The 26,204-nt window shown below is 32.2% G+C and overlaps 1 protein-coding gene across 1 annotated transcript; it reads left to right on the top strand.

Moving 5' to 3' along the window:
- The first annotated feature begins 1,465 nt into the window (after window positions 1-1,465).
- LOC117123021 (CUB and sushi domain-containing protein 1-like) lies at window positions 1,466-22,658 on the top strand. The gene is made up of 16 exons (XM_033268816.1): window positions 1,466-1,619; window positions 12,588-12,938; window positions 13,535-13,930; window positions 14,030-14,203; window positions 14,385-14,558; window positions 14,785-14,958; window positions 15,063-15,239; window positions 16,923-17,078; window positions 17,174-17,347; window positions 17,905-18,081; window positions 19,250-19,426; window positions 19,615-19,788; window positions 20,243-20,305; window positions 21,128-21,223; window positions 21,907-21,984; window positions 22,471-22,658. The coding sequence occupies exons 1-16, from the start codon at window positions 1,568-1,570 to the stop codon at window positions 22,572-22,574; spliced, it is 2,697 nt and encodes an 898-aa protein (XP_033124707.1). The 5' UTR covers window positions 1,466-1,567; the 3' UTR covers window positions 22,575-22,658.
- The last annotated feature ends 3,546 nt before the right edge of the window (window positions 22,659-26,204 follow it).

Raw genomic sequence — 26,204 nt, 5'->3', positions numbered from 1 at the left:
AACTTGATTAATTATCTCAAATATGTTACTAACGTTTTAATTTGATTACTTCTGATGGACGGCAACCTTCGGTACAAGATATTTCCTTTATTAAGCGTGTAAATTTGAAGGTAACAACTGCTTATTGACACCTTCAGTCTAAGGTCACGTATAATTGTTTCCTTTCTCTTTCAGACACCAGAACATTCTTTGTATGATTTTTTTTTCCTGCCGGACTGTTTTCTTCTAATTTTTAAGAAGTTGGGCAGTATCTTTTAAATTTAAAAATTCAAGGCGACTCAAGAAGGATAGTAACTTAAATAAGGATCAAGTATATCACATTAAGTTTCATTGTTCAATATATTCAGAAGCTTGTACAGCGTTCTTTAAGGGACATACATGCTATATTGCACACGGGACCTACTTCTTAAACGTCTTTTAAAGAGACGGGGTGTTTGTTTATACTTGCATTTTAGAACATATTCCTGTAAATCCAATTTTTATTTATCAAATCTGGGGAAAAAACTGCCAACTGATATTTAACAATTTCGTTATTACCAGTCTTTAAACAGAGCAAAGTGTATCAGATTTTTTTTGTTTTGTTTTGTTTTTGTTTAACAATCGTGTATTTAGAAGCTCTCGGACCAGATCCTACAACTAGATCACCTTCGAGCAATTTTGCAGTCTCCCAACCAGGAGTCTATTTCATTCATATCAAAATAGTTCATCGAGTGGAAGAAATGAAACGAAGTGAAAATGAAGAAAAAAAAATGAAAATGGTAGTTAATTCTAAGAGATAATAAAAAAGAAGCATTTAACTTTTTATTTTTGCTTATTTTAATTTATTTACATGTTTCAATGTTTTAAATTTTCTTTTATTTAATATCTGAACATGGGTACACGTTATATCATATTCTTAAATATTATTTTAAATATGGGAACATTGAGATTTACAAATACACTGAAAAAAATTCTTATGGGATACTCGCTAAAAACCAGACAGAGTGGATTAAAATTAAAGTACTGATTTCAAAGGCATGATATTTTAACTACTGCAATACCAGAACACAGTTATACACACATTTTGTTATGCTATTATATTTGTCAATTAAATGTTATATGTAATTACATTTGTTTACTGGGTAAATCATACGTAACAGCAATGTAAACAGGCCACCAGATTAATTCGTTAAAAATAAGTATAGCAGGATTCTACCATTTATCGAATGGGTTATAACGTTCGAAGTTTGATTATAAGAATACATAAATGTATGAATAAAACATATCCTAATTGAAAGTAAGTTTTATTTTCATTTTGAGAATATTTTTTTTCTTCTAATCAGTATGATAATCGGCTATTGAGTACTATAGAATTGTCACTTTGAATATTTAATGAGGAGGTGGGAACAACTACGTAACAGTGAGTCATAGCTATGGCACAATAGCGCTAATCTATTGAATTGCTATGCCTTGCAGTATATTACGCTTCAACAAATTGTGATTCTGTCATTTGCATGAGAACTACGCGGCATTTTGTATATTATACCATCCACGACAGCAGGATTTAAAACGTACTTTACCAACAAACATGAGATCCACTTACTTCATTCTTGGACTTTTTTTAATTCACATCTGTGCAGGTAAGCTTATAATACTACAGGTATGATCCAAACAATTAGAAAAAACTGTCACAATGCTATATTCAAGTAGAAACGACACCATCTCTTTGATGATACCAATAACCTATCGACTACCTGTTGGATCGAGCAGATTTGGTCGATGGGAAGACAAAAAAAAATCAAATTTCTGTGATTGTAGATATAGCAGTCAGGGCAACTCTGAGAACTGGATTTCTTTCCCGGGTCTGCTGTAAAACTCGTATTATAAACTGATAAACTGTCGAATTGAAAGTGCTTAAAACTTTTATTTTGTTTTTTAGTCAATCCGTTTTATGATGTAAATATTTTCTTTAATGCATTGAGATATTTAAATAAAAACATTTTCATTGAACATACAATAATTCACTAAAATATATTTTAAATCATTTAACTTGTTTTTATAATGCAATATTGCATACACACCCTAACTAATGTATTTTTTTATGTCTATGTGAAGTTATATAGGCCTATTATTATGGTTTTGTACATAGAGACCTATTTCGACAGTGTTATGTTTTGTATATATTAAGTGTTGTCTATGTGAGTATAGTTGTGTATATGAATACATTATTTTATTCACTTAGGAACTGTCTCAAAGTACATAATTTAATAATTTAGCTTATACAGGTATCGGTCTAGACTCCTCCAGTAAAATTTGTACAACCGGAAGTGTGCATCCCACTAGAATACATCATGACGTAGGCCAGGGTAACTTATGTTACATTATAAGGCCTACGCATTCAACGAATCAAATATGTATTTTTACATCCACCTCCCATTAGATTGTACCTAGAATACAGAGGTTAAAAATGATAGCTCTGTGTCGTTCAATGTTATGGTTGTATTTAGATTTGTATCCCTATCATTAATTTTTATGCCTACTGCACTCACTATTGCATACATTTTTCTTGTCAAACCGTTTTTCTCAATTCCATGTACAGTGTTTGTTAATGCTGCACCTTCTTTTCATCCTTAATCACACAAACCTAGAAAAAATTCCTCCATGAAATAGCGGCTTAATAATAGAAGAGTAGCTGAAGCATGCTATATACGGCAGTGTAAAGACACCCACAGTCTTATTGTGACGTCGAAGTTTACTTTACAGGATTTAGTGAGTTTACAAAGAGGGTTTCTTTCGTCACTTAAGCAGCATAGCTTATTTGACAATAGTGCCTAAAGTTAAAATATTTCAATCCGTAAGTACCGAAATGACGAACTTGGCAGACATATTGTAAATAAGCATAGCCTAATTGGAATTTGCTATAGACACAAAACTCTATCCAGATTATCAAATTAATTTTTCTTGACAAAAAAAAGGGGAAAAAAAACTGTTGAATGCCCATATATAATCATGATGTGCTATATATGGTCATGCCATCATGACCATATTTAGGCATGTCACATGTTTTGTCAAATCAAATTTGATAAGTCTTGACATTTAACTTGAATTGTTCGAGGTACATCTTCTTGTTTTAGGTTATTCAGTGTCACAGAAAGTGTTTTTGAAATGTTTTACCTAGGAAATATCTGATTAAATAATAATTCCTAGAAATAATTAAAATTTTCGAACATAAAATAAATCATAAAAATTCAACTGAGATGACTACCGTATAGATTATTATGTCTATGCTTGGAATATTATCACAAGATGGCAGTTCATTGACGTATTCAAGGATCTAGCTAATGATAATGATAATTGCTTGAATCAACACTTCTAATAATCTACCCGTTATTAAAGGGAACACTCTGAATCACAACACCTATTTTTAATATGAATTAGAAACGATAATTCTTTCCAGGATAGATGTCTTTACCTGGATTAAACTATACGGAAACCTTTTCATTCAATACTATACAATACTAACCACAAGGTGTTCAATTTTAATGGGTGCACCGCTGTGGTTCAGTCATTTATCTGTCGTCGCCATCATCAGTGCTCTGATGGTGCTATTAGGCAGGGGAGGGGGATGGTATGTTTTTATACCTCTCTGATTAAGGTTCCTTTCATCATATGAGGCCGCATCAAACACTTCTACATATCAAAGCCCCCAAACATTTAAAAGAAATATAAAAATATCCCTATTTAATGATTATCCGTGTGTGCCCTGAGGACTAGCCATGCCCATCAGTGCTAGCTATTTATTTAAAATGTCAAGAAATCTGTTATAACACATTTGACCTACTGCCAAAATACAGTACCAAATAAACATAATAACTATTTCCTTTGATTAATAAATTATTTATTAGCCTATGAATACATATAGGCCTAATTGGCCAATAGGTATATATACAATGTATGTACATGTAAATGAAAATTTGACAATAAGTCTATGCTTCTCACAGGCTTTTGTATGTATTGACTTCATATTATGTGGAGTATTGCCAACCTATTGGCCTAAGTATTTATATGTTCCTGCTCAATACAATGTCTACACATTGTATGCAGTACGTTAGTGCATAACAGCGTTATGTCTATACAGTACCATTTTTGCATAGGCCTATAAAAAAAATGTGTTTTATTGATTCCAATCAATACCAACATTTAGGAACATATTCAATATCAGTTAGTCTTAACTATACAATGCAGATCCATCAGTCATGTGGCTCCGAATTATTTGTACGGAATTGAAATGACTTAAAATCTGAATGATATTATTATATTACTCAGTTCTTTGTAAAGTTATCGATTTTTCGTTAAAGGTATCCTCTTTGTAGCAGTTAACATGTGCAATGGAGTATAATGACGGGGGCCATACTAGTGTGATTGAATCAATTAAATATTGAGGATTGACTACTCTAGGCCTACTTTAGGTTTACGTTTCGCACCTAGAGTACTAAATATAGGTCTTATGGGAATGTGCTAATGAAGTCAACATCATACATACCCTTTCTGTCTGTTACCATGCTTGTGTAATGTGTACAGTAATGTGTTTCTTTTTAAAGTCAGTTCGCTATCTGAGCATTGGTTTAACGTTTCTCTTACCATGATGGAGATATTGTTAGCTCTTTAAAGTTTGTCGGGGTTACGTTGTTATTATCCTTTTTCTTCAACGATGTTCGTGAAACAAGTGCAATTCCAGAGAAAAATCTCGGTAGGGCAATGCGCAATGCGGTATGAAGCACCGAGCCGAGCGGTGGAAAAGTGGGGAGGGGGGTGGGGGTTAGTTGGTTTGACATTGTCGATTGTATATAAAATGAATAGGCCTACGAGTACACAAATTACAACCTTCATAGAGGTATCATGCAGCGCGTTTAATACCACTTTTTTTTCTTTCTTTCCCCTCTTCCTATATTCTTTTCTTTAATTTTCTTTTTTGAGAAGGGGGTTGGGCTGGATCTGTCAACTTAGCTACATGACCTATTAATCTCCACATCAAACAAAATAATAATAAAGTAAACAGCGGCCCTTGTTTAAATCAATGATTATGCGTCATGCCTGTGGGGTGGGGACCTGTGGAGCGTCATGCAGCATCTACAATGGCTACTACAGTTGGAAACTTTCGAATAGTGTACCAGATTGGTTTTTTTTTTCGTGCACACGGAACCAACGGCTTAACGTCCCAGTCGAATCCAGAGGATGGGGGTAATTAGCGTTCGGTGCCTTATCCAAGGACACAAGCCACTCGGTCCTTCTCGCATTACAGTCCAATTCCTTACCGCGATAACTCTACCTCGATCCTGTGTCCCCGCGTGATAGACTTTCGTCTGAGTTAGTGTGATACGTAGGTGTGGTGTTGGTTGCCTGCTCATGAAATCAATTTACGATCAGGAAGCAGTTGTATTGTAGTTAAAGATTGATTATGTCTCCATTCGCCGGAACTATGCTTGTTAATAAGTAGCAATGCAGCTACTGTTACACATTAGATTACATGCTTCATTGTGAAAATGGCAAGATGTGTTATTTCAAAACTGATATTGTTTTTCAGACATCTGGCCTAACCTATTTGGCCTGTAAGATAAAAAACCTCAAACTTCCTTTATAAATATGCTATGAGTGATATAGATATGACATGACGTTCTTAAACATCTTTGTATAAGGCCTGGTTGTTCCTGTCTATTATACAGTATAAGTTCCGTCTTGTAGCAGGCAATTATTTAACCCATCATGGATAAAATGCCGAAGTAAAACTATGTAACATAGGAAAATGTGGATGAAGAAGCCAAAAAAGTGACTTTCATCTCTCCACAATTTAGGTCTGAAAAAGGTATAAAATAAGGCCTACATGATAGTGCAGAGCAAAGGCCATATTATGCGGCCCACTGTCGGCTCAAGATATAAAACAAGCAGCTATCCACTGGATTATTCCAGCAATCACACGGTCACGGCAGCTCTTTTGAAATGCTAATGAAATGAACGTCCTAAATTTAAACCAACCTCTTAAGGGCATTCATAATAAATCAGACAATAGGGGTAAACTCTGACCCCAGAAAACTAAAAGTAATCAATATCACTGATGAATACCTTATTTTTGTAGGCTATTGTAATTTCATTGAACCTAAAACATAACTAACGGAAATATGCGACAAAGAAGCCCGCAAATGAATTCAGTATTAATTAGTATACAATTGACTGTTCGTGTTAGGTATAAAAACAATTTTACGCGTTCAGTAAGTTGATGCTTCCGGAACGACGAGACAATATAGCCCTATGTCTTACTAAGTGACTGGGATGCGGCATGGTTTAAGAACAATAATAATTTAATAATAGGCCTAGGCCTACCCTCGCATTTACGGTCATCTATGCAATGTCTGTTGACAAGATCAGGCTTAAATTCCTTGCTGTCTAATCACACACACGTCCTAATACTTTTAAAAAGGGCTGCTATCTCCCGGGCAACACAACATAAAATAATAAAATAGAGGCTCATTATGCATTTTCTGACAAATTATTGTGAATTAAGCAAATATTAAATTGTATTATTTTGCGGTTTATTTGTTCAATGCATGAGCAGTGTCCTCGGGAATCTACAGACGCATACATAATTAACAATACCGCTTAGCTATATATTTCTTTAACATACCATACCAAAAAATGATCGAATAAGCGCCTCGGAGCATATACAATTTTTGGAGGCTTACGGTCGGCGCTTATTGGAGAGCGGCGCTTAAAATAGTATTCGCGGTACTTATCATGGGCCATACGTCATCGTAAATAAACGATATGCTGGTGTCTTCATTGTGTTACTTACGTTTAAACACAGTATACATTGTATTTAACACCCTGTTTCTTTACACACTTTCAAACGCCGGCGCATTCACAATGGAATTATTTTGAATAAGCTCACCGCTTATTAGAGAGCTGCTCTTAGCGAAAAATTCACGTTTGGTGCATTGCAGCGCTTATTATTCGAGAGCGGTGCTTATTTAAGCATTTACGGTAGATATTTTAAATTGACAATATTTCATACGAAAATGTGTAAATTACCGAAAAATTAATTATTTCGATTATTTTCTCATATTAGAACCCTATTACTTATTTTATCCTTTTGAATGATAAATTTTATTTGATTTCAGGATTTTACCATCGAGCGTGTTATATTTATCAATATTTGAAAAATATGCCTATTGTGACTTCTGTTATGTAAACAATTATAAAAATATATCACTATATTTATTTGCTAAGCTCAGGAGTTGAGTGGTTTGACCATGGTATGACGGTATAATGCACACTGTACAGTCACATGGTCTTGGTTTCAAATCGTATGGACTTCAGAATTGTATAATTCGAATAAAAATGAAGTAAACGGGCCAACAAATGCTGGATTCATTCGAATTGGACTGAGCCTGTTTCAACTCGTACTGGAAAATGGTTAAATTGTCGATGAACAATTCAATGATAGTAATTCCATTATATAATAAACCGTGCAATATCGTTCCTGTTATAATTATATAATCTATTGTAAACATTCAATTACGAATATTCAATTCGCAATCGCCATCATTAAACAGGATATTATATGATTATTTTGTACTAAAGCAAGCATGCAGATTCCTCTCTAGATTAATATATTGATAAAATGACCCTGAAAAAAAATTGTGCGTATACCTTATTTAACGTATTTACATATCAATGTCGTCACTATACCATGGTATTTATAACTGGGTGAATTGTCAGGTCGTTAATTTGCATACGTTTTCGATCCTGATATTGTTATTCCGTTTTTGTATTGAAAGCAAATAAGATATCAAACTCCAGAATATATTTTTTTGTTTATAAACACTGGCGATTTATCGCAGTATCCTATGCCTACCGTTTACATATTGTAGAGTAGCTCTAAATTTATCAATGGTGGAATGCGATTTCAGAACTAAGATGACCGTAAAATATAGGCCTAATAATGCTATTATATGCAGGAATACGCAATTACAGAAGGAACTAACAGCATGGTAACTCTGAAGGTTTATACGTAAATGCAACTCCAAAGCAACACAGACCCATGTAATATAAATTATAATATTTCCATTGGTTAGGCCTACGTCTTAAAACCAATACTTTTTCCTGATCGGCCGTCTTTCATGCTCTTGACTTTAATACACCGTACTGTGAACAGTGATCGATTTGTAGGCCTATTTTCGTGTCAATCAATTAAACTAATAAGATAGATTGATAGAAAATACCATAGTCAATGACTTTTTCGTACATATCAAAAGCGGCCCGTAAATTTAACAACTTACAATTGGTTTAATTTAACACAATTTATAGCAGTATAGAGACATGCGTTTATTTAGTTGTCTGTTGATGGAAATATTGTTCTAATTTTTAATTGCAAGCTATTAAGTTCAGTAAATATATAAGGCCCTAAAAAATAGTTTATCACCCTAGGCAGGAAAGTGATGAGGGAGGTGGGATTTTTATTTTGTATTTCGCTAAAGCCACATATCCTTGGCTTGTGTACTGGTGCATCAGTATTCAAGTAAAATACATGATTGAGATAATACAAACAATATTTACTAAATTTACTAAAAACATTTTGCAATAGGCCTACCATAAAAGACATGCGGGCGATTTTGCGGGTGAGAATGGTAAACTAATCATCGTTTTTATTGAGCCCAAGTAATTATGTTAATACACTATAGAGGCCTAGATCCTGTATAAGAACTGTGCATTCCTTCAATTGTTCGAACTGATGTTACTCAACTACACATTATTTTTAGAGGTCCAAAAAATGCAAGACAAGATGAAATATACTTGGAGTCTATCATATTATCCCATGAATAATTATTATAAAGTGTTTGTTATCGGGCTTATGTATTTCCTTCAACAAATAATTCTAAACTAAGCTTACAAATAATCATGTCTTAAACTGTTGGGCATACCAGAAATTTATCCATACGGTAATTTAGGTCTATCGAACCATGATCGACATAGTAGGCCTACATAACAGGCTAAAGCTATTAATGATTTCCTACCAATACGAATTACAGTAGGCGTGTAAAGAGAACTATGCCTACGTTCATTCAGGCATAGCTTTAATAATATACACACATTATTGCCACAATATACAGGCAATACGGCAAACAGAAAAAAAAAATAACATAAAACAGTATAAAAAATAAATAAAAATTTCACTTAATAAAAATCAAACTAATTTATAATTTTTATTATATAATGACATATAACAAATATAATTTCCAATGATTCTTTCCAATAAATATTTTTAATATAAACCGTACACAATTAAAAAGCAACAAATTACATTCCCAATGACACAAAACATCAATATTTAAACATAATAATAAACTAATTTTCTTTCAGTAATACTTTTATCAAAAATATTTCTTAAGTATTTCACATAGTTAATTGGGTCATGTACAACAGTTATGTGTTTGGATTCACTCAAGTTTGAATGCAAATAAAATAATATCAGAATCATCATAAAAATAATAAGTAATTCATTATAAGAAAGTATAATACATACTCCAAGTATTGAAATATACGCCATCGTGTTGGGATTCAATATTTCGAAATTAATTATGTCATCATCAGGAATGAAAAAATTATCCATATTAGCAAGCTTATATTCACTAGTACCAAAAGTGTTTAACCAATCAAAACATTACTTCTAGTAGGTGACATAGCAGTGATAATAATTCATTATACGTCGTAGATTATTTTTGGTATGTCGCTAAAAGTTATGAATACAGTATAAACCGTTATTATAGTTGCACGATGAGGATACATACAACCAAGCATACAATAATAATTTTAATAATAGTGATGGACAATCCGTCCAATGTACCGGCATCCTCTACTGCATTGACAATGAGTGAGTCAGACTATATTGATTCAATATGGGTGTTGTTAGTATATAAATACTTCCCACCACCGATCTTCAATTTGAGCATGCGCATTTAGTTAGTTATTGCTATTCAATTTGCAACTACAGTATTTCCATTGCGTTAATTAATGAACGATTATGCTGTAAATATTTTACGTACTAGTAATTGATGGAGAAAATGTACGGTACTCTCCGCGGTATAACCCACACACTACCAGCATACAGTATCTTATGCTGATTTATAGTAAATATGGTCATGATATTAAGTCATTACCATCTCCATCATTATCGTCATCATCATCATCATAGTCTAGTATTAGATTCGAAGGTTGCATAAGGCATTTGTGTTGAATTTAACATTGCTTACCATTCCAATAACATAAACAAATGAGTAGAATTCCTAAATTCTAAAAATTCATTATAAACATTAAGACTATAGCAATTAGCATATAATAAACTGGTTATGTTCTGAGAATTTGCTCTGAGTCCATTAAAGTACGCGACCCCGCAGTGTTGCTATGGTAACAAGTCAACACAGTACATTCAATTCACCACACCTTCGTCGAATATGACTAATTCAACATATATTCCATGTAGCCTGAATACATGGAATAACAAGGTGACATTTGTCGTACATAATGTATAGGTTGTATACCGCTTATAGAATGGAAAAATAGTGTTGAATTGGTATAGAATAAACATGATGATTATGTTGTTGATAGTGATAATGGTAATGAATGACTTTTTACTCCAAAGTACGATATCTGTAAAGACAATATCTTTTTCATACAGTATGTCATTACAATTTCATATATTTTTCATATCTTGTATATGGAATTATCATAATTACTGATGTTTGTTTCGAAATGTATGTGTATATCGGCCTACTATGATCATAGTGAAATGAAAAAAATAATAATACAGAGAATCATGGAGCAGTCATAAAGATCATGCAATATGTTTTCATGGAAACAATAGATTTGATAACGCATGATGATGATATTATATAACGTGTAATGATGGTGGATTATCCATTTTCTTAATTTTTTAAAGTCGATCATGACTACTGACAGATTTTATGAAATATGCCAATATAATTAGACCAATAATATGTCGTCCACAGAAACTGTAAAATAAATACAATTTTACCTTTGAACCGTCTGGTGCTTCCATGTGAAACCTATGGTTTATTTACAATAAAACAGAGCTTGTTATATGAGTATCACTACCATTTGTTGACGTTACCAATATTTTATGGGACCACATTTATATTTTTATATTTTTTTATTTTAAAGAGTCGTGAGAAACGCGTCACAATTTTTTGTTATTCACCTGCACTCGCTAAAACGAAATTGAATTTTACTTTACATTCTTGAATGAATAAACAAAACATATAAAATGATCATTATACAGGTTTGCACACAATTCAATTTAAAAGCGATGTTGGTGCAGAAGTTCCGGTTTAAGCTCCCAACATTTTAATTTTGTTACTCGGTTTTATTATAGACGTTTAAGTTGTTTTTCGAAGCAGATCGAATGATATTGTAACTGTTTAAACTGTTTGAATTGCAAATGTACGGTAGTAAATAAAACCGAACACAAATAAACGTATAAGTCAGGCTTATTTATACATTTTGTGCAAGATAATGTCTTCTTTTTGGATCTACAAGCTTTGCTCGGGCAGATAATTAAGACAACATTACAAATATTAATTCCATAATAAAGAACATCTAATGCACAGAGGCTATGTCTAAATAATACTATTGATTATTCGACTCAAATACAATTTGTCCTTCGGGCCTCGACTATATATACGATAGTGAATGAACTCGCCCCAATCTACCGTAAATACGACAAACTTAATACATACATTTCGTATGGAGAAACACTTGGCTGAATTTATAGTTTTTCATTTTAGATCATTAGTTATAAATTACATTATTACTATATCAATACGCAACCTATAGTAAAAATACCAATAGTAAAGTACAATATCTTAGATTAACATGCATCCATACCCCAAACACACAATCGGTCATAAATACATACTGTTAATACTAAAGTGCTTAGGCCTAATTCGTTATAACAACCCCCCCCCCAACCCCAACAAATATTCTGATTTTATGAGAGAAAAAATAACATAGGATAAGTGGCTCCTCCAGCTTTCCAATTGAAAAATATATTTAAACCCCATTACTCCGAGTCTGGAAAAGGGTATCGTCTACAAGTTACACATGCAATACGTACATTAAAACAACACACTATATAAAATATATGTATGTCAACATTAATGCACACGCGTTATAAAAGCAATCACAGCTTTGTGTTGACGAACTTTGTCTTCTGGGCTAAATAAATGCAAGCATAACTTTCGGATATTTTACATATGAATTTCTTTTGTAAATTTAATACCGATATGCATAATCTCCCTTGAAGAGGAATTAGCTGAACTAACACAATTGTGGTTATTAATGCTTCGCACAATGCATTAGGTTTATTCGGCCTATAACCATTAAACCTGTGCATGCTGTTTATATTATTCTGATATAGCTTCATTTTGTTGGTTTTGTCTCCATTTGAATGAAATAAATTGTATTTTTAATTATTATTATTTTATATTTACCTACTATAATTACTATATTTACTATTTTTTATTTAAATTTTATTTCAGGCTTTGAAGATTTAGGATGCTTTTATGATTACTTAGAAGATCGAACGCTTCCTGGCTTGAACGCCTGTAATTTGCCAGAGGCTGAAGAAATGTGCAATGAATGTACATCGGAACATCCATACTGCGAAAACACGCAAAGCATGACTGTTTCCTTTTGTACAGATTTATGCCACAGACGAGGCTTTCTCTACTCAGGGTTAGAGGCGGGAAATCAATGTTTTTGTGGAAATAACTTCGATCCATTAAATCCACCGAATGGTAAACCACCGAATAACGATAATTGTACTGAACCTTGCTCAGGCGATTCAAGTCAGATTTGTGGCGGAGAATTGCGAATAATTATTTACAAAAGTAAGTAGTCTTAGGCAAAGTTAGGTCTGTAAAATGGTAATCAAAATTGGTCGTAGAATGCCACTAATATCACCTTTAACCACCAGCTTTTGCAGAATGTGTTATTACTGTATGTGAAATAGCCGTACTAATTATTGTCATTAGTGTTAAACATTAAAGAATAAATAGATCTATTGGTTTTAAAGACAATTTCATGAACGTCAATCGATAGATAGGCTATATAATCCACTTTCAAAGGAATTCGATTTGAAAACAATGACATCTTCATATTGAATTATTTCGGGCATTTGTCCTGACATCATTATCATATGAACATGGCTAAATACGAGAAATGTAATGACACTGATCAGAAAGTTTAAAGTTGTTTAAAGTTTTTATAAACAGTATTTTTATTATATTATATGAACACGAGAGTCCAATACGAAAACGGCGGAGAAAAAAATCAGAAACATTCCGATCATTAGCTAAAGAAATCACTTTTGAGTAATCTATTTTTTTCAGTGGTATCATTATAAATTAAAAAAAAAAACAATGAACGACTTCCATTACATATTTATTGAGCATAACATAGTCTTTTTAACTTTTCTTTTATTTAGATGACGACTTCATGAACTGTTCAACATCAATTGACTTCAGTAATGGTACCGTTACTCCGAAACAAAACATATATGCTTCTGGAACAACTGTACAGTTTACATGCAATGACGGATTCTACCAAGTGGGACCTACTAACTCACACTGTTGGTACTCAGGTGAATTCAGTCATGTGTCTAAAGATGTACAGCCCAGATGCATAAGAGAATGTGCAGAGCTAAACACCGATAGCTTTACTGAAGTTAACCGAACGGTTCAATACCAAGGATTTTTCATTGTTGGAGATACCATAACTTACGAATGTAGTGTAGGTTATGAGCCAGTTTCTGGTGTTTCAGTTGGTGATGTAGAATGTAGAGAGGATCGACTTTGGACAACAAACTTGCCAGTATGTGAAGGTAATTACTATTCTCTTGTTTAATCAAATTATTAATATAAAAACTTTTTTTAATTTAAAAATAGTGGTTATCTGTTACTTTAAATTTTTATATTTTCAGGTGTTTCATGTGGAAATCCTGGAACTCCAAATCAGGGTGAACTCATTGGTGTAAAGTTTTTCTACCCAAACAGTGTTAGCTACATATGTCAACCCGGATACACTATTTCCGGGTCTACAACCAGGACGTGTCAATCAGATAAGTCTTGGTCGGGAACATTACCATCGTGCAGTCGTAAGTCTTCCAGCTGTATACATAGTTAAAAAGTTTGCTAGCGCTTGCCTGTGTAAGAAGTCAGTTAGGTAATAATATTATATTGGCTTAATGTACGTAATAATATAAATTAATAAATTCTTATCACCTATTACATATTAGTTGGTCCCTAGCTGTCATACTGACACATATTTTGTTTTAGCTAATGACTGTGGTAACTTGGACAACATCGAAAATGGGATGACTTCCTATACTGGTACAACATTCGGCATGAATGCTACTTATACGTGTGACATCGGCTATAATATAAATGGAGAGATGATCAGAATTTGTGAAGCAACAGGACTTTGGTCTGGGTCACCTCCCACTTGTGAAGGTATAGAATAATAATAAATAAGAATTATATATATCTCATATCCATACAAAATTCTCAATAATAATTAAAACAGCAGAAAAACAGGTTACCTGAAAGCAAAATTGGTCAATGAAACTGTATTTTTAGTGTAATTTTTAGAGAAAATAGAAAGTATTGTTTTTCTGATGTTAGTGTTTTCTTTAATCATGTTTTGTGATAACATTTTACCTGAACTTATTCATTACAGTTGTCAGCTGTGGCGATCCTGGTTCAATAATAAATGGAATAAGGATGGGTGCTAACGAAACTTACGGAAGCACAGTAACCTACGTCTGTAACACTGGATATAACCTGCTGGGTGCTGCAAGTGTCACATGCCAATCTGATGGCACATGGTCACAGAGCGCCCCTGTTTGCCAAGGTTAGTGATTTTTTTTGAAATCATAATATCATACTTGTCAATAATAGTGTATTAAAAATTGTATAATATTTTGAAATTTATGACCTTTGAATGTTATTTTTCAGTTGTTAATTGTGGAATAGTTTCTATAGGAGAAGGGGTATTCGTAAATGGCGGTATTTTCACTTACAATGCTGTCCTAATATTCATATGTGACAGAGGATACAATAAAGTATCAGGCGATACCACTAGAACATGTCAGGCTGACGGCAACTGGTCTGGAAATGACTTGGTATGCGAAAGTGAGTATACAATCTTTAGAATACATGAACTAAAAGGATAGGAATATTTTCCGTTGCAGGTTATGTGTTTGTTGTTTCATCTAAAAAACGGAATAACACTTTAAAAGTTCCAAGGCCAACCAAATTAAAATGAATTACTTAAAGTGTAACAATTCCATGGGCCAATTGCCAATCACTTCTGATAGCAAGATTTAAATTTAGTATGGAAATTAAAATGAAATCTGAAATCAGCAATTGGTATTAGGTGGTTGATTAAACTTTTACTGTATTACATCCATTCTCGCGTTATTTATTTCTACTGCTATAACTTTATGTGAATGTAGGTAAGAATGGCCCCGGAAAAAATGGCACCGGTAAAAATGGCCCCAGTAAAAATGGCCCCGAATGACAAGTAGGTAAAAATGGCCCCAATAAAAAAATTCAGTAATAGAAATGATATTTTTTTAAAAATTTTCAAATATTTAAATACTGTAATAAGCAGAATTGAATCAATAACAAATACAGTTACACTACAGATGCAAATGTACTGAGAGATTATCAGAAAACAACGGCCATTGAACATTTTTTGATAGTTGAAATAAGTTTTAAAAACGTTATTCCACTAACAAAGTAGAGGAATGACATACATACAGTACTTCAACTACCAAAATATGCAACTCATAGATAACCACAACATTCACTTTTGTTAAGTATCAAATGAAATAACTTTACATGTTATAAACAGTGCAAATAAACAGTAGTTAAAGCATGTGGATCAATTGTGTGTTTGAATGACAAGTTCATGTATGGGAAAAGGGAGGCTTACTTTACTTCAACAAATGTTCTGCTTAGAGTTACTTTAAAGAAGTATTTTTTAATCAAATATTGTTTTTAAAGTAAACTGAATAATTAGGAATACATTTATTTAAGCAACTTATTTAATTGCATACTTGGTTTCTACTCCCCGCCAAGTAAATTTAAGTGCCTAAAACTATACTAAATAATGTAAACTGAGATACTATATTATATATATAGTTATGTAAATATGGCAATTATGCTAAGAAATAAAATGGCGTGTAATTGTGAGGGTAAAGTAATTATGGTAGGATCAAATGGTATTGCTAAATCCCCAAAACCACCATTATTTTAGTATTAATAAATGCATGATTTATGTTGATTTATAGATAATGTTGTTGCTATTTTTTAACATTTAAATAGAAAAATAAATGTGTTATTCATGGCTTTTTTTATCTTTGAATATTTTATCATTGAGTATGTAATTTCTGCAAAAAGTAAAATGTAAATGGCAATTTATTTGATGTTAGATTCCTTTTAAAAACTAAATTATTTCCGTTTTAAAAAATGCATATAATGATTTTAAAAACAAAATCAGTTTTAATACAGAATTTTATTATTGGGGCCATTTTTACCTACCTGTCATTTGGGGCCATTTTTACCGGGGCCATTTTTACCGGGCCATTTTTCCGGGGCCATTTTTCCTGGGCCATTTTTCCGGGGCCATTTTTCCTGGGCAATTTTCCGGGGCCATTTTTCCTGGGCCATTTTTCCGGGGCCATTCTTATCGTACACCCTTATGTAACATAGCTTCTACCATTGTATTTTTATCTGTCTATTATTATTAATCTATTCTTGAGAATGTGGTATATTAAATCGTAAGATAAATTTCTATGTTTTGTTTTGCAGTTGTTAATTGTGGAGATCCAGGCACACCAACCTTTGGGGGGAAAACTGGTAGTGACGAGACTTATGGAAGCACAGTAAATTACGTATGCAACACTGGATACAACCTTGTTGGTTCTACTATGGTTACTTGTCAATCAAATGGAACATGGTCAGATAGTATATATATATATTCTTGAAGCCTGTAATAATTCATCCGATTATGCTGAAATGATATTAGGTAGCCATATTCATGTGATTGTTTTTTTTCTTAGTTGTAAATTGCGGGGATCCAGGCACACCGACCAATGGAGAAAAAAATGGTAATGACGAAACTTATGGAAGTACTGTAACTTACGTATGTGACAATGGATACAACCTTATTGGTACTGCCATGGTTACATGTCAGTCAGATGGAACATGGTCAAATAGCACACCAACATGTCAAAGTAAGTTATGTAACTGTAATTTAGTGTGGCTATTCATTTAGTGTTACACTTTGAGAAAGTTCTGATTAGAATTCACCATAACATGCCAATATTTTCAAAATTGTCTTTTTCATGGTAATAATATAATGATAAATAAACAATAATATGGATGATAATATGAAACTTGCGCAATTTATCTAATGAAACTGAAATACAGGCAAAGAAGTGGCTTTTTGGAAGCTGTCTAGGCTTAATTTTATAAGGCAAACAACACACAATATTGCAGACAATCAAATATCTTTATAGCAATTAATTTGAGTTGCAGTTATGAGTAGGAATGTATTTTAATTTTATTAATTTTATTCAGAATATTATTTTGTAAATGACTGTCATTTTAGAATAATTTTACTAATATGTGTAGACTTGAACCGCACTTCTATCAAGATCTCCATGTCTCTATTGGCCGCTTCCTTTCGACTGTCTCAGCCAGGTTTGTTAAAGGCCTACCGTGTAGTTTTGCCAACTGGAGAAATACGATTTATCTAGTCGTTTCTAATTAAATGTTTCTATTGTATTAGTTGTCGATTGTATGCATCCAGGAAGTCCTCTCAACGTTACCGTAGGTGTTAGTGAAACAACGTACGGCGCTATTGTAACATACAGCTGTCTACCCGGTTATAGTATCAGCAGTGGAAACAACTGGCGAACGTGTGGTCCTGATGGCTCATGGACAGGCATTGAACCAACTTGTTCAGGTATGCTAAATACTACTTTTCGGATGTTTTTATAGGTTGGTAAACTTAACCTTTTTTAATATACCCATTCAGTTCTTGCCGATCGATTACACGCCTACATTTATCATATTTAACATTTGCCACTAGATTAAGAAGGAATTATCTTTAGTTGTTTCTCGAACAATTGTTAAAAATGTTTATAAAGATAGATTTTCAGTCAAGGTTAGGTTGCTTTTCATTCCCAATAATTTAAATTCATCTGAAAAATGAAAATGCAATTCTTTGAAGATCGTGACATAGACGCCCTAAAATGCCAGCTTGTGACTTTCTTCCCAACCTGTGCTGTTTTTATTCCTCTTCTATAGTTGGGGATTTTATGATTTTTTAATGATTTGTTTCTAATTCGATGTATTCACTTTTGATGTGTCCAAGCTACTAATATATTAAAAGTAATAATATTAGTGCTAAATAGGCCTATGTCTGAATGGAAATTAGGTAACATATTCATTTATAACCGATTTTGATGGAAGACTATTCGACGTATATATCAACAAATCTATAGCTAAATCAAATATCAAGTTTATATCTGCTTTTATTTATCTTATATTGATGTTAGGTTTTAAGAATTTGAAAATGTACCATATTTTACGTTATTAGTGTTGCCACGATTGTTAATTATTTTATAAATCTGAATCACTTGCTCTCAAATATCTTTATTTCTCTGACATTAGGAACATCTACACATTTTAACGTACAGGGTATTTTTAATTTATTTATTTTTTATTTATTTATTAAATACCCACCAAAAGTGATGATGAACATCGCACTAAACAGGTTTTTATAAATAATATAATATAAACATACAAATGGTATATCATATCTAAAATATAACTTAAAAACAACGCATAGAACTACATATTGTATTATTTCAGTTTATAGTTTCTTTTGCACTGACTAATATTTTTGCTATTCAAATTTGCTGCCAAAGTATACGCCAAACATTTCGTTTAAATATTTTTTTTATTTCAACCTGTGATGAAATGTTGTGTGTAAATTATTGCATTTTCATCATCATAATAATAATATACAAAACCAATAATTTATTTACTCATATTTGTATGCTTTCTAAACTAAAATTTAAGTTTTATCAGTTGTTGCAATAATTCACACACGTATTATCATATTTCAGTTGACTCATGTGGAGAACCGTCAACCCCTGAATTTTCTATTCGTACCGGTTCAAATTATGACGTTGGTGCAATTGTTGAGTACGCCTGTATGATGGGATACGAACAGACTGCCGGTGATTCCTCAATAACATGTACTCCAGATGGAACCTGGTCAGGAGATATAATAGTATGTTCAGGTGAGTTTTATATGTAGCAAAGCGACATTGTTTACAAGTGAACAAATTATAATTGCCTAGGCCAACCTTTTATTTCATTTTATAATAATAAAACAATTATTTAGTTATTGTTATTTTTGTTATAATTATTAGTTTTTGAGATTACGATTATGTTTGGATTTTATTTAATGCAATTTACTTTATTCCAGTTGTAAATTGTGAAGATCCAGGCACACCACAAAATGGACTGCAAACAGCAACGGACTTAACGTATCAAGGCACAGTAAACTTCGAGTGCAATACTGGATACAGCTTGATTGGTAGTACAAGCATTACATGTCAGTCAGATAAAACGTGGTCAGATAGCGTCCCCACATGTCAGAGTAAGTGTTAAAATTATCTGCCATAGTAGGCCTAAAAAATTATTATTGTTTAGTTACTGCTACTACTGGGGTATTGGCTATTACGCTTAAAGCCTGGCTCGAGGGAAAAAATGTTAATATTTGTTGACAAAAAACTCCGAAATGTTTAATGTTTTAAAATATTCCAAAAATGTGTATCTCATTAACCGCTAACGAGTTTTTCTTCAATTATGCTTTTTTTGTCTTAGAAAAATCAGTTCTACAATATATCAATTTTTCCCTCTCTAGAGCTCGGCTTTAAAGTCATAACACATCTTCATATGGTATTATGCTATTTGGGGAACTTCGCAGAGCATGGCTACTAGTTTTAAAATTAAAAAATACGAAAGATTGAAAATTCTTTAACTCGAGAAGAACATTTATTACACCTAAATACCGAATAGTTCTTAAAATTTACCATATACTTTACCATCAGAGCTTACAACAATTCAGCAGACAACGATACAGAGGACGACAACTGCAGATATAATTATTTCGAGTAAGTTAGGCCTATGATTAACCCTTAAATTGTCATGAGGTCATTTGAGTAACACGATGCACATATTCTTATATAATTTACGGTTTATACCCTCTACACAACATTTACTGTTATCACCCTCTTGTCTCATAATTGTCTTTTACATAATTGTATCACCTCTTGTCAAGTAGTTTAATGTTATCCTCATCTATGTCACATATCACCCTGTAACCACACAATTTACTGTTATCACCCTCTTGTCATATAATGTCAGCCACATAATTGTATCACGCCCTTGTCACATAGTTTACTGTTTTCCTAATCTTTGTCGCGAAATCAAGTGTTATACTTTAGTTCCATAATTTACTGTTATCACCATAATTTAATAGAACTTATTGTTATCACTCTTCTTGTTGTCACCTAATTGTATTACTGTCTTTTCACATAATTGACTATTATAACCGTCTGGTCACATAATAAATTTATTCCCTCTTGTTCTATCACATTTTTTTTGCAAACGATTTACTGTTATCACTTTCTTATCACATCATTTACTAGCATCACATTTATGTCACTCAATATTTGCATGGCTCTCTTGATTGCGCAATACATTAATTTCTATCAGTCTAATTATTACTGGCGTACGGAATTACACTAGTATAATAACTAAACAGTAATAATGTGCCGTTAAACGAAAACCTAAACCTATATAACTTTAATTTTGGAGACAAGTTCTGAAAACCCCTAAAGCACTATCGAGGGAATTAATGTACAACGGTTCACATTCTATATTCTTCTATTGGTGATAGCCTATTGTACTTATACTATTTTCTTATAATATAGCACTTAATCCTACAACAACTCAACAGCGTACAACTGAACTGTCTACGACACTAGACAAACAGCAAACAACAGCGGACATTTTAACTAATAAGCTTAGTAAGTGTATTGATCATTAACGAATGTTTAAAAAACAGTCGGGAAAACACCTTAAAATTTATATAAAACCAGGGAACAGTGAAATTACATGTAAATCATGGAAGAAATAATTTACAAGACTAAAGCCTAAATAATGTATCTACTTTCATGTAAAAACATATAAATAAACCAGTGTTTGTTAATATAAAATTGTATTGTTTGAAATTTTGCGGAAAGAACTGTTTATTTTTTGTTTTTGTTTTTGGTTTTTTATTAGTTGTTGAAAGTGACTTGACGTTTTGATTGAGTTGCACCAATCGTCATCAGTTAAATACTGTCAGATACAATTATTCTTATGGCGATTGAAGCAACTTAATCGGAACGTCGAGACATTGAGACAGTGCAAAACAACAGTTCTTTTCAATTCTAACTACGTGGTTTCCGCAAGCGTATTACAGAAAATATTATAACATTAATTCATGTTATACATAAATGTTACTGTGTTTTAGTTTAATAAAAAAAAAAGTAATATATAGGCCTAAACTGTTGGTGATTTGATATAAATTGTTACATGCTGGTCCTTAAAAATCAACTACAATATCTATTGTAGGTTAATGCAATATTTTTACATTTATCTAGTTGGTGGTTGGTATACTATTCTATCAGTTTTAACCTCAATGCACTCACTCTATCTTCTTATATAGCACTTAATCCTACCACTCGGCAGCCTATAACAACAGGCAAACAACATACAACAGTGGACATTATAACAACTAACATTAGTAAGTGTAGTTGTTTATAAAGACATTATTGTCTGTTATATTCATTATGTTCACAAATATCACCTTAAAATTTAAAATAGATGTTGAATTGAGAAAGATTAAATATGTTATCCAAATGATACACAGATCGAAGTAAATTAGTTTTTGCTAATTCAGAGACATTTTACTAAAATCATTATGTTATCGACGGAAATATGTAAAGAATATAAAAATGGTAATTTGTATGCACCTGACTAATCGAGGAAAATAATGCTGTAATAATTTTAAAAGTCAAAGCTATAATTTACTTAAATATACAAAGTATACAATTCAAATATTGATGTGTTTGTTTAGCTCAAAAGACGGTATATCTCACGTTTCGGCTGTGTTCTTTTGGTGGTGTAATTTTGTATAGATTGTTCAGTTGGTATTTTTATAGTAAAATCTGTGGTGTGATGGTAAATTTTGTTTTGTCAATGCTTTCCTATTGCTTATTCTAACTTATAGATTCTCCAATTGTTCGGCATACAACAGCAGCTATTCAAACGCCCGAAAATCAGCAAACTACCTCTAGTAAGTGTATGGTATATGGCGGTGCATTAACCACATAAAATTGGATACCTCTTAATGTGTCATTCTACAAAAATACATTGCGATCAATTTCTTTTTAAATCAATAGGCAACAATAATATTTACAGTGTTTTAGCATTTAAAATGCAACGATTGTTACATCTTGACTGAAAATAGATAATAATATGTTATATTTAATATATATCACTTAATGCTACATCAGCGCTTTTTGGCATTTAACCCTACCAGGTACCCATTTATTCTCCTGGGTGGAGAGAAGCAATGTAGATAAAGTGCCTTGCACAAGGACACAAGTGAAATGCACAGCGAAGGATTGAAACCCCGACCTCAAGATTGGGAAACCAAACCCTATTGAAACCAAATATTGAAATGACGATGATTATTGTCATTATTATAATTTTAAACTTGATAATTATATTCTATGTACTACCTGTACTGTAAAGTTTTTTTAATTAGTGCGGATGATACCTCAAAAACTGGCTCAACTTTGCGCTGAAAAATCACTAGGAAAATAGGTGCGCAGAATCCTAAATGCTGAATAATACTTTGGTTACATATTAAGATTAAGTCAATCGGCCCTTATTTTCCCAAATGCGCGGACGGATTTCTAGACCTAATTTTTGCGCGGAAGATATACAGTATTTTCCATGCAGGCTTTACTTTACAGTCTGTATGTACTGTACTATACATTAAAATGAATTAATTATTTTTGATGATAAAATGAGGCATGTTGTGGCAAAATGGCCAAGTTGTAGCAAAAATTGAAATTCAAGTTATTGGTATTTTCAGATACCTGAGTATGTGATCTTTAAAATGAGGGGTCATTCATTCAAATTGGACATTTCAAGCTAAGTTATTGGAAAGTGAAAGTAGAGTCTGTCTCTTATACACATCTAGATGTGTATAAGAGACAGATATATGTATGTATAAATAGGCCTATAAATATTATATAGGCATATATATATATTTATTATAGTTATTTATATATATTTATTTATTTATCCTTTCTGTTTTAATATAGGCCTATGCTATTATTATGTAGTAATCAACATAATAAAATATATTTTAATCAAATTTTAGGAGGAGAAAGAGAGAACCATTAACAAAATCTTCCAGTATCGAAGCCATTCCTAACCCTGCTTATGTTGATGGTTTTGCCGAGACGCCAAACGCAGCTACAAACGAAGGATTTGAGATGGCAGAAGAAAACGAATTCGAACCCGTGTCACCAACATCCAATGGTAGTGTACCTATCGAATCAGGAAATGATGTCACTGATGGATGGACTCCAATTGGACATTTGGAAAGTGAGACAAGCGGTGGGAAATTTAAACCAACATTCATGGCAAAATAGCCTAAATCTGGATCCGATCGCCTTTATGGGAAGATTAGCGCAATTAATGAACAATTATAATAAAATCTACATTACAGATTATGTATACAACTGGAATCTCAATCAAAACAAGGAAAAAGCTGCCGTAAAATTTACTTTTATTATTAAAAGAGAAAACATGATTCGGCCCATGTACATACAATTATGACTTATAGCCATATTTATGGTTTCAAACGGCATTAGCAGAAGTGTTATTAAAAATGTATATTTTGGCTTTGCCTAATCTATAATAATATATATATATATATATATATATATATATTATAGTTATAGTTATGAAAGCATATACTTGAGCATGTGCACGCCCGTGTGAATGGACATAATATTGTATATATACATTCCCCTGTCCTTTATATTATATTATATTACATTATATGGGCCTATATATATATATATATATATATATATATATATATATATATGTGTGTGTGTGTGTGTGTGGGGGTGGGTGTGTGTGTGTGTGTGTTGTGTGTGTGTTTTTGAAGAAAAAATATGCATATCGTAACATAATGTTTTGATGTATAAGATAATAATCATATTATGTGTGTTTGAGTTTATTTCTCATAATTATACACAGCATTGTCGTTTACACATAACCTTTGTCTAACCACACTATTAAATTTTATGTGACAAATATATGTGATTACCCGTATTTGGTGTGATATGCCATCACCATGCCCATTGTTATAGTGTCGACAGAGCATTACGCGTTTTACAGAATAAATCCAGCACAGGCTGATTCTGTGGTTTTTATGGCATTTGAGTGCCTTAGATTCCTCACTTTTTGTTCGTTTGCATGTATGTAAATTGTTTTAAATATGAATTAGATTATGTTTAAGAAAATTGATGTTAAGCGCGCTCTGAGTGCGTGCGTTAAATGTTGATTGACAATTATACCTAGTACTTAATATATTTATATAATTATTTCTTATGTTTGTATAAGTATATTCCCAACAAAAAAATATCGAGGTAAAAAGTTATAGTTATTATCCAAACGTTAAAGGGCGTAGAATTGTATAGTATACTGGAACAATTAACCAGTTCTATAATTTTCAAAAGGCAGCAGTTTAGAGAAGAATGCATTTTATCAAATCATAATTAAGTTAATCTATAAGCGAGAGTGTTATGGTGTGTGCATGGTGTAAGAGTCGAATAGTAAGAAATAATATTTTAAATGTAAGTTGCCTTCGAATCAAACCTTGAATGCTAGTATCCATAGAGTCCTATATAACGTGTCTGTGACGTCAAATATTTATCAATGACGTTACATATATGTTTGTGACATCATACAATTTGTAGATTGTATATTTAAATAACAAACCTTGGTAGACTTTTTCAAATTCTGAGGTTGAATTGATAAGGCATAGCTCATGCAATTTGTTTAAAAAAAAATATATTTATGAGATTTCAAGAATTATACTCACAGTCTCACATTTAACATATTGTTATAATATACAATGTGTACAAAATAATTCACGTAAGAATAAATACATAATGAATAGTTGATTACTTTATAATATTATCGACTAAAATAGAATATACATATTTTTGTATCATTGTACATGAAAAGCGTTTTAAATAATTTTTGAATTTTTTATGAATAAATGTCTTTTTAATAAAGAAACAAAATAAATCATATCCAGTGCGTTTATTTGTTTTCCTGAGATATTTATTATGTTTATGTTTTAGCCTTTACTTAACAATTATGTATGGCAACCGAGTTCTAGTCACTCCTGGACTCGTTTGTGACTTTTATTTAGGAATGTTTGACCATAGACATATAATATTTAAATCGTAAATTAGTTTCTTTGGACTACCGCGATCCTTTCATTCTTTCCTTTGTTCTTTCTCTCCTCTCTCTCCTCACCTCTTTCTGGGGTATAGGCGTCTAGGCCACGTTGTCACCACTCTGGATCCGACAGTGAAATTTGATACTTTGAAAGAGATACTGTTTTAATAGAGGCATAGGAAAAACACAGAGAAACAAAATGGCGGGTAATGCATTTAATAAAAATTATATAAAAAATGTGTAAAATAGACTGACCTACTTGTAGTGCGAAGCTCCAAATACTTTCTCAGCATGGTAAAGCATTATAGCAAGTAAATGATGATATAGATTATTTGTATGGATTGATGCAAAGAAATAAGTGGGATGTTTAGAGTTATTTCGCTCATAAACGGAGTCCTAGCCGTACGATAAAAAACACCTTGTGTAGGAAGGGATGACCCTAAATTACAATGCACAGAAGTACGTATT

This window comes from Anneissia japonica, unplaced genomic scaffold, assembly GCF_011630105.1.
Source record: "Anneissia japonica isolate Jap-2015-1 unplaced genomic scaffold, ASM1163010v1 scaffold4469_len402912_cov134, whole genome shotgun sequence".
NCBI classification, from domain to species: domain Eukaryota; kingdom Metazoa; phylum Echinodermata; class Crinoidea; order Comatulida; family Comatulidae; genus Anneissia; species Anneissia japonica.
This window is presented reverse-complemented; position numbering and strand designations above follow the sequence as displayed.

Bases quoted from the DNA above. Each gene is read 5' to 3' on its own strand.
- LOC117123021 (XM_033268816.1), top strand. From the start codon at position 1,568: ATGAGATCCACTTACTTCATTCTTGGACTTTTTTTAATTCACATCTGT. The intron at 14,204-14,384 runs GTAAGTCTTCCA...ATTTTGTTTTAG, and splicing joins AACATTACCATCGTGCAGTC to CTAATGACTGTGGTAACTTG. The intron at 14,559-14,784 runs GTATAGAATAAT...TATTCATTACAG, and splicing joins GTCACCTCCCACTTGTGAAG to TTGTCAGCTGTGGCGATCCT.